The sequence below is a fragment of the Eleutherodactylus coqui genome, chromosome 6 (assembly GCF_035609145.1).
Source record: "Eleutherodactylus coqui strain aEleCoq1 chromosome 6, aEleCoq1.hap1, whole genome shotgun sequence".
In the NCBI taxonomy this organism is placed as follows: domain Eukaryota; kingdom Metazoa; phylum Chordata; class Amphibia; order Anura; family Eleutherodactylidae; genus Eleutherodactylus; species Eleutherodactylus coqui.
The window spans coordinates 157,912,095-157,922,914 of record NC_089842.1 but is presented as its reverse complement, the minus strand read 5'-3'; the positions used below and the strand labels follow the sequence as shown (position 1 = coordinate 157,922,914).

At 39.7% G+C, this 10,820-nt stretch overlaps 1 protein-coding gene across 1 annotated transcript in view; it reads left to right on the top strand.

The window, feature by feature from the left end:
- Positions 1 to 1,682: 1,682 nt before the first annotated feature.
- CCDC85C (coiled-coil domain containing 85C) overlaps positions 1,683 to 10,820 on the top strand; it is a 111,217-nt gene continuing 102,079 nt past the window's right edge. The window contains exon 1 of the mRNA XM_066608057.1: positions 1,683 to 2,732. Within this exon, the coding sequence (XP_066464154.1) occupies positions 2,021 to 2,732 (712 nt within the window). The 5' untranslated portion in view covers positions 1,683 to 2,020. The remainder of the gene's footprint in view (positions 2,733 to 10,820) is intronic.

Sequence of the window (10,820 nt, the reverse complement as noted above, 5' to 3'; positions counted from 1 at the left end):
TGATGGGAATCTTGCTGCAGACAGAACTGCCAGCCATTAATGCACTGAATGTGCATATGGGTATGGCGGAGAGTGGCCCTGAGCGCAGGGGCCGAGTCGCCATGGCGACCTCAGCGACCCCTGACGCTATGCCTATGTATTTATCTCTGTCATAGCCATCTATCTTTCTATCTATTGTATCTATCCATCCATCTATGTATCTATCTCATATCTATCTATCTACGGTATCTATCTCATATCTATGTATCTATCTCATATCTATCTATCCCATGTCTATCTGTCTATTGTATGTATCTATCTCATATCTATCTATCTATTGTATGTATCTATCTATTCATCTATATATTCATCTATCCATCTATCTATCTATCTATCTATCTATCTCATATCTATCTATCTACGGTATCTATCTCATATCTATCTATTTATCTATCTATGTATCTCATATTTATCTATCTACTGTATGTATCTATCCATCCATCTATATATTCATCTATCTATGTCATATCTATCTATCCATCTATCTATTATCTCATATCTATCTATCTATTGTATGTATCTATCCATCCATCTGTATGTTCATCTATCTATCTATGTATTATCTCATATCCATCTGTCTATCTATCTATCTTATCTGTCTATCATCTATCTATCATTATCTCATATCTATCTATCTATCTATCTATCTATCTATCTATCTATCTATCTGTCTCATATCTATCTATCTATCTCTCTAATATCTATCTCTATATTTATAATCTATTATAAATCTATGTATCTATCTAATATCTATCTATCTCTCTCATATCTATCTATACATCTATTTATTCATCTATCTATCTATATCATATCTCTCTATCTATCATCTCATATCCATCTATCTATCTCCTATCTATCTATCTATCTATCTATCTATCTATCTATCTATCTATCTATCTATCTATCTATCTATCTATCTATCTATCTATCTTATCTATCTGTCTGACTATCACCTTTCATTATCTCATATCTATCCATCTGTCTGTCATCTATCTATCTCATATCTATATATCTCTATCTATCTCACATCTATCTATCTTCTATCTCATATCTATCTATCTATCTCTCATATCTATCTGTATATTTATCATCTATCATCAATCTATCTATATCATTATCTCATATCTATCTTACAGCTATTTATCTATCTATATTATCTATAGATTTATTATGTATTTTTGTCTATTGTATATCTCTATCGATTTAGATATCATCCATCTACTTGTAATATTTATCAATTTTTGTATATCATCTATTTATTTAGATTTATGAACTATTTATCCATCTCATATCTATCTATCTATGTATTTTATATCTCCCTTTATTTGTTTTAGTTGCGGTTGGATTTCATATTATATAAATGTATTTTATTAAATATGTATAAATCCATAAATATAATATTACGCAGAAAATTCACCGAGTTATTATTTGCATTTCCTGTTATTTTGTAATCGCCTTTAATTCTATGGCCAGCCATACCAGTGAATGAACACGCAGCTGCATTCACTACCTCTGCTTGCTGTCGTTGTTATTTTTTAATCCAGCCTAGATCGTTGACCTAGTTTGAATTGTATTGTCACGCCATGTGCTTGTCAATAAAGCTGGTTTGATTCAGAGCAAAAAAAAAAAAGAAAAGCGAGCAGTAAGTAGAGTACAGGCAAGACGGGAGGGAGGAGGCTGCGGAGGAGCCGGAGACAGCAGAGCTGCGAGATCGAGCCCGGACTCAGCAGAAGGATCCCAGGGAGGACATTCATCCCAATGCCTGAGCGCAATACCTTCCTGAAGGGGATCTGAGGCTGGACGCCGTGGGATTACACTCTGCTCTCCTGCACTAGTTCCCACCTGCCATGCACGAGCCCCATGCACCATGGGTGATGCAGGAGTCTGCTGTATAGCAGTAGCTCAGGGATGGTAGTTTGCAAAAAAGGGGAGTTTGATTGAATTCTGATTCCCACTTTTTGCATCCCTCAAAAAATTTGTGATGGCCAAGCTTTCCCAAGGAGCAGGGTCTGCAGAAGACCTCAACAAGATGCCAGATGAGGAGCTGCTCAGGTGGAGCAAGGAGGACCTTGTAAAGAGGCTGAAGAAAGTGGAGATAGAGAAGATGAATCTGATGGTGGAACATGGCAATTTAATGAAAGACATAAACAGGAGGTTGCAGGTCCACCTTCATGAGATCAGGGGGTTGAAGGAAGTCAACCAGAAACTTCAGGATGATAACCAGGAGCTCAGGGAGCTGTGTTGCTTTTTGGATGATGATAGGCAAAAGGGGAAAAAGCTTTCCAGGGAATGGCAGAGATTCGGGAGACACACTGCCAGTGTGATGTGGAAGGAGGTAGGCTCATATCAGCAGAAACTGAAGGAGCTGGAAACCAAGCAAGAGGCGCTCATTAGAGATAACTTGGAGCTCAAAGAGATAGTCCTCATGCTGGATGAGGAGAGGAATGGGGCCGGTTCTAGGAGCTCCATCGATAGCCAAAACAGTTTGACCAATTTGAATGGTGGCTCTGGGGCAAGGGATGTAGGGGATGGTAGCAGTACTTCAAGTACCGGCAGTGCAGGCAGTCCAGACCACCACCACCATCATCATCATCACCCCAAACCAGTGGAGAATAAAACTGGCACCGTCAGGAAATCTGCAGATGACCTTTCCACCGTTCCCCACCATCGAAGTATACCTAATGGATTGAATGGTAAGTCCTTAGCTTCCCATTCAGATCTGACTGTGTGATTAATGTTACTCTGCTCATTCGTCTTTCAAGTGTTTAGGATAATATGCATTTCAATGAAATGAAAAGTGGCAATTGTATTCCCAGACCTAATGGGAAAAAAGTCTAGAAAGCTATTATTTAGAATCAATTTATTTGTAAACTGTCCTTCCAACATGGAACAATAACTGCAGTGTTCTACAAAGTTGAATAACTTATTTGTTGGTTTGTAGGAACATTCTGTAAAGATAGTGTAAAAGGTAACCATTCTAGGTCTTCGCTTTTAGAAATTTCATGGGACCTTCAGATGAAATAGCTCAAATGCTTAGAAATAGATATAGCAAATGGATTTGAGGAACATCTGAATTTAGTGTTGACACCTAGTGACCATATACATGATCTTCTCCACAACGTCCAGTCTTGGATTCGTCAGGCTCTCAATGACATGTTACTTGTATCCCTTCTCTTTTTAATTGACTTTTGGAGTGAGCTAGGTCTTTATAAGATATGTGCAAAAATCAAAAACACATAAACTCTAAAGCGTCAGCACTTCCCCTGTGTTGAATGGTGGTAAACATGCAAACCATATGGACTAGAACAGCACTAAACCTGATGAGCTATATAGCACATCTCTTTGTGACCTGTTTAATGGGTCCATACACATTAATTCTGGTCTTGCAGTCGGGACCCCCATCTTATTAGCTACAGCCAAAAGAGTTGTATGATCACCGATAATTTTCCAGCTGATCCCACCACCCTACGAAGAGCTTGACATTGGTGGACCTTGAGGATAAAAAGGGGTTATCCAAACCCTTCAAATGTGGGAAATGTTACATCGGACCAGCAAATTTGTGAATAGGAAAGGGGATATTTCAATAAAGCAAGCCTCAGGAGACAAGACAAATGATTATACCGGTATGTCATCGTAATTGTCCATTGTCTTGTCGTAAAACCAGTTGACATGATGGAGTGATGTAAATTACTGACTGTGGATTCACGAGGATGAATGATAAATCAGTCATCTAAGAAGGATATTACAAGCGTGAAACAGCCCGTGTACAATTAAAATTACATTTACGAAGGATAACCGTCATGGCAATAGAATTCATGTAGAAGATATTGTAGAGTTGTCTGCTTAGTCAACCCAAAGTTGGAGTCATCATTAAATTTTGCATCCACTTGACATCAACAGAAATGACTTCCAAAACTTTGGAACTTGCAGTGATTTTTCTTAGGCGAGCTGCATCCAGGAATGTACTCAACTGTTCGGTTGGCCAGAGCAGTGACTGTAGAGATGCTTTATGGTGGAGGGAAAATGTGTTATAGGGACTACTCCTGAAAGAGATAGTCAATCGTAATTGTTGTCTTTTTTGAGTCCTAAGAGAGACTGGCTGGATCTTTCATACTAGGGATTAGTTAAGAACTTGACTTGAAGATGCCAACAATTACATATTAGAAGAGCATGGTGTGCATCCCCTTAAAGCTTATTGGAACACATGCAGTACCTTCTTGGTGCTCTCCTTAAGGAGAGATGTTACCTCTCCCAACCCACATCATAGGGCTCTCATTAGCGAAGCCAGGATACTACTGCACACTGATGAGGGGCAAACCCCCGAAACAGCTGTCTGTGTATGGACTATGGCTTGATTTTCAATTTTCAATCATTGCTCTACAGATCTGTATAAAGGGTCAAGCATTGATTTGAAGGAATGCTGCCATCTAATAGGTGGCACTGTGGAGGTATTGTTCCATCTTCCTTATTTGCATACCATGGCCCCACTTAGGCCTCATGTCCACGGGTGGGTGTAAATTCTGGCATCCGTGTGGTTTCCACCCTGCCCACCACATGAGGGAATTCCGGATGTGTGCGGGTCGTCCGGCATCTCTTCTGTGCATGTGGGCAGGCGCGCTGGCGTGTGGGTGGGCCCGCGGACTGGCATGCCCCCAGCGCATGCGCAGTGGAGATTTTTCTTTAAAATCTCCTGCTTTCCTGCAGGACCCGCAGCACACCTGGAGTGAGAGTTCCGGGTGTGCCGAGGACCGGACGGCTTCCATTGACTTCTATGGAAGCCGTCCGCGCGGGTCCCACGGCAAAACACAGCATGCTGCGATTTATTTTCCAGACCGGATGGTCCGGAAAACAAACCTGCATGCTTTATTAAGCAGCGGGCGCCCATGAATTGCCTATGGGTGGCTTAAACTCTGGATCATCAAAGTTTGTTGCCAGTGATGTAATGCAACTTTTTTCATGACCGAGGATCTAGTGTTGTGCAAGGTGCTGCACTGTGACTTTCCTTTTCGAGAGCCTGTTTATATTTGCTTGATGTCAATACAGGTGATAAGTAGTGTACATTGTACAAGCTGCAAGAGGAAGCGGAGAAGTTTCCATGAGAGCTGCGTACTCTAGGGTGCATTTAATTTTTTTGCGCTATACAATAAAAAAAGATTTTCTGTGACTCTCCAAATTGAATCCACATAGCTATAGGCCTATACTCGATGCACCCTTGATTTTATTCTGACATGTTCCATCTAATGCTGTATTATGGAGTCATTCTTCATGATATCAAAATTGCATGCACCGCATTACCGTTCCCACACTGGGTTGTCACTCTACTTTCCCAGACCAATCAGCGTTGTTATACATACATCCCCCATTTACACTGCCACATCATGCTTTCCATTCAGGGACCCTAGAAAACTTGGTAAAAGCTTTCCCGTGGAGTTCAACAGATTTATTATCCAGTTTTCCCAGACATGGATATAGTTGCAGAAGCGTCCTGCAATAACGCAGCATGATACCTAGGGGGAGTTTGGGGTCTTATGGGGAATAATAGTGTATATTCTACATCTTCTTTATCCCATGATGCAATTGAAAATTTTATCTTCCCTCTCTACTCTATATTTCAGTATGTGTCAAATAAAACCTTTACAGAAGAGATGGAATTTACCTGCCTGGTCATGTTCCATCTCCGCAGGCTTGGCTTTTCACTTGCAGCTGTAGAATACATCCTGACTCTCAATAACTATCTGTAGAGGTACCATTACTATCGGTATTTTTGCAGACTGGATGGTTACCAGCAGTAAACACATGTCTCAGAATACATTACTGTAATCACCGGAGCAAGTTGCAACAGAATAGGTGATAATTTGGAAAAATACTAAAAACACAGCCAAGGCAATTCTTCTTCTAGTTTGTGCAGTCATTGACATTCATGATACATCGATATGATACATTTATTTCATACCTATTTTTGGGGAAGACTGAGGTATTGATGGGGATTTTGTTCCTTGCATACATAGCAAATCCTTATTTTAACATGACTACCAGAAATGCTGTTTAGAGTCGAACTAGCCCACCACTGTATCTACTGCTGGCCCAGGCTTTGCTGCAGTAATTGGGCCCCATAGGTCCTGCAGATGATAACCCCATCTGAAAGTGACTTTTGAACAATCACTTGCGTTGACCGTAAATAACCAGATCTTATCACTTCTACATGTGTTCTATATACAGTTGCAAGAAAAAGTGAACCTGGAGGAATTACAGTGATTTCTGCACTGAGTACTAAGTAAAGTTAGGGTATATTCACACTTTACAGATTTACTGCATATTTTTCGCATCAAATCCGCAGTAATGGTAAAAAAAAGTTTTAATGGACTTTAGTATGGATTACATGCAAATCTTACCCCTTCATTGGAATATGTGATATCCACCATGAAAATGTACAACATAACGATACTTGCACGTTAGCGGTTTAAAAGTTGCGCCCCAGATTCTTAGCCACAACCAGCATCGGTAAGCATTCAGACATCCCATCCGTGTGCTGTCTGATGTGCTGAACACAGAACATTGCACTCAAAAATGACGACCCGCCGCGGTCATCCACATTACAGTAAATTTAGGTATGCGGGGTAGCCGTCCAGGCTCACAGCCGGATTCTGCTGCCGGCCTCCAGCATGTATAATCCAGTCCACCAGTGTGAGCCTGACCTTGGGGTGCAGTTACACCTTAGTATTTTTGTATGCATTAAAAAACTCACAAAAAGCATGTAAAAATGCACACATTTTGAAAATAGACCTTTTACATATTACATCACCAAGAATGAGTAACATTGGTTAAAAAATGCAAAACTCACATGCATTTTCCAAAACATTTATACATGGGCTTCTCAAATGCCCCCTTTTTTTTGACACTTGCAAAAATGGTAACATGTAACAGCAGCCCTTTAGACAAACACTAACTAATCCTAATAATAAACAAACAGTCGTAATGTTCATGTCTTTTATTGAAGCACATGGTCACTACCAAGACTTTGTATCTTGGATGTAGCAACTGAAGTGGTTGCTTCCTTTCTGCGCAATGTAAGCTACACTCTGAGTAAAAAGGTCCGAAGCATTCCACATTGAAGTCGAATCTTTAGGTAACCTTCTCGGTGTTTCATGCAAAGACGCACTGGGGGCTGCAGGTCAGTGTCCAGGAAAACTGATGTATGATATGCCATTGTTATCTGATGGATATAGGATCCTTCTGCACAGTAGGGTCAGTGTCGCCTGTTTGTATACTGAGCGCTGCATGTGTCATTCCTGGAATCCAGATAGTCGGGTTTCCTCCATTGTTTTAAGGTTTGCATTGTGTTCCTCAAGGAAGTATTTTTTTTCTTATAAAATAAACATAACAATAGCATGTCTGTACCGGAGACCTGTAAGGAGCTCCCATCCTGCTACTAAGTGCTGACATCTACCACGGCCTCTAATTACAGGTCTTCATTAAAGGGGTATACAGGTGATTCAAAGTGAAAGTTCTATGCTTCATAAGGCCATAACATGTAATTTTGTAATAGAATGTTATAGCTTGTTTTACACAGCTGCAGAGATATTGCTTTCCCTGTGCTCGCCCCCTGCTTCCTTCTCCGTTGGTATCCAGTGGTTAGGACCTGTAGGCTCCGCTGTATTACTGGTTGGGCTGCTCAGCGCCTTCATATAATGTATTGAAGACACAGTTTGTATAGTCGTGAATGCACACTCGTCAGTAACTGGCAATGGGGCGTTGTGGCAGATGTGGGTTTTGTACTTCTCGATGGCCGTTTTAAATAGCAATGTGGAAATCTGAAGCTGTTTGGAACGCAGCATTGGTGCAGGTCAGCAAAAAAAGGTACTGGAGTTCAGGTTGGCGATTTAGATGGACGGTTGGACTAATAGCAATAAGTGGAAAAGTTAGGGAAATTATTACTACATAGTAACCCCAGTAGTAATAATGATTGCCATAGTGGTCCCAGTAGTAACATTGCCCCCATTTGTGGCGCCAGTAGCTTATAGTGACCCCCATAGTGGTCCCAGTAGGATTAGTGAGCCCCATAGTACCTCCACAGTGGCCCCAGTAGTAATAACAATCCCCATTAGTAGCTCCAGCAGTAATAGTGACCCCCCCCCCCTATTAGTAGCATCAGTCTCACTACTAACCTCTATAACAGACCTCCAGCTACTTGACAAAGATGTAACTCACCTGTAATCCTGGTCCAGCGGCCAGCACTACTGTAATCATAGTGACTGCTGCCCTCTCTGTTGGTGTCTGCCTGCAGGAACGCAGATGCGGGTGGAGAGGTCAGTGGTCGTAATGCTTACAGTAGTGTCAACCGCTGCTGCTGGATCGGGACTATAGGTGAGTTAAATGCTTGTCAGGAGGGGGATGGAGGCAGTACATGCATCCTGTCACCTGGGTCTGTGGGATAGCACCCCAAATCCGGGACTGTCCCGCAAAATCCGGGAAGGTTGGGAGTCATGCTGTCCAGAGGATAGGTCATCAGTATTCAAGTCACGTAAAACCCTTTATCATGAGAAAGGTGCACATTTCCTCCTCTGAATATTAATCTATTTGTTTCAGGTCTTGCTGTTGTTTCTGGTGCCTGTAGTTTGACTGTGTAAAGTATATCATATGTCAAACTCTGTTTTTGGATGCTGACATGGTTAATAGGAATAGGGGAGGTTTGCGATTATTTGCTATGTTTTCTGAAGGCCATGTCCTTCATGCTCTAGATTGGAGTACAAATGTCAAATTCATTTCCTCCTGCACTTACTATTGCCCACTGCTGAGTTATGTAAGTTATCTGAGGAGTGGGGAATTGATAATTACTCTGAGGGCATATTTAAACTCATTCTACTGTTATGGCCAAGAATATAACTACTACAATACTGCTCACTATGTGCAGCAATATAGCTACTGTAATACTGCCCCATATACAAGAATATAGCTACTATAATACTGCCCCCTATGTACAAGAATATAACTACTATAATACTGCTCCTATGTACAAGACTATAGCTACTATAATACTGCTCCTATGTACAAGAATATAGCTACTATAATACTGCCTACTATGTACAAGAATATAACTACTATAATACTGCCCCCATATACAAGAATATAACTACTATAATACTGCCCCCTATGTACAAGAATATAACTACTATAATACTGCCCCCTATGTACAAGAATATAACTACTATAATACTGCCCCCTATGTACAAGAATATAACTACTATAATACTGCCCCCCTAGGTACAAAAATATAACTGCTATAATACTGCCCCCTATGTACAAAAATATAACTGCTATATTACTGCCCCCATGTGCAAGAATATAACTTCTATAACACTGCCACCTATCTACAAGAATATAACTACTATAATACTGCCCCCTATGTACAAGAATATAACTACTATAATACTGCCCCCTATGTACAAGAATATAACTACTATAATACTGCCCCCTATGTACAAGAATATAACTGCTATAATACAACACCTTATATACAAGAATATAACTCCTATAATGCTGTCCCCTTTGTACAAGAATATAGCTACTATAATACTGCCACCTACGTACAAGAATATAGCTACTGTAATACTGCCACCTACCTACAAGAATATAACTACTATAATACTGCCCCCATATACAAGAATATAACTACTATAATACGGCCCCCCTATGTACAAAAATATAACTGCTATAATACTGCCCCCTATGTACAAAAATATAACTGCTATATTACTGCCCCCATGTGCAAGAATATAACTTCTATAACACTGCCCCTTATGTACAAGAATATAACTACTATAATACTGCCTCCTATGTACAAGAATATAACTACTATAATGCTGCCTCTATGTACAAGAATATAACTACTATAATACTGCCCCTATGTACAAGAATATAACTACTATAATACTGCCCCCTATGTACAAGAATATAACTACTATAATACTGCCTCCTATGTACAAGAATATAACTACTATAATACTGCTCCCTATGTACAAGAATATAACTACTATAATACTGCCTCCTATGTACAAGAATATAACTACTATAATGCTGCTCCCTATGTACAAGAATATAACTACTATAATACTGCCCCTATGTACAAGAATATAACTACTATAATACTGCCCCCTATGTACAAGAATATAACTAATATAATACTGCCCCCTATGTACAAGAATATAACTACTATAATACTGCCCCCTGTGTACAAGAATATAACTACTATAATACTGCCCCCTATGTACAAGAATATAACTACTATAATACTGCCCCCTATGTACAAGAATATAACTACTATAATTCTGTCCCCTATGTACACTAATATAACTTCTATAATACTGCCCACTATGTACAAGAATATAGCTACTATAATACTGCCTACTATGTACAAGAATATAACTACTATAATACTGCCCCCTATGTACAAGAATATAACTGCTATAATACAACACCTTATATACAAGAATATAACTCCTATAATACTGTCCCCTTTGTACAAGAATATAGCTACTATAATACTGCTCCTTATGTACAAGAATATAACTACTATAATACTGCCCCCTATGTACAAGAATATAACTACTATAATACTGCTCCTATGTACAAGAATATAACTACTATAATACTGCCTCCTATGTACAAGAATATAACTACTATAATACTGCCACCTACGTACAAGAATATAACTACTATAATACTGCCCCGTGTACAAGAATATAACTACTATAATACTGCCTCCTACGTACTAGAATATAACT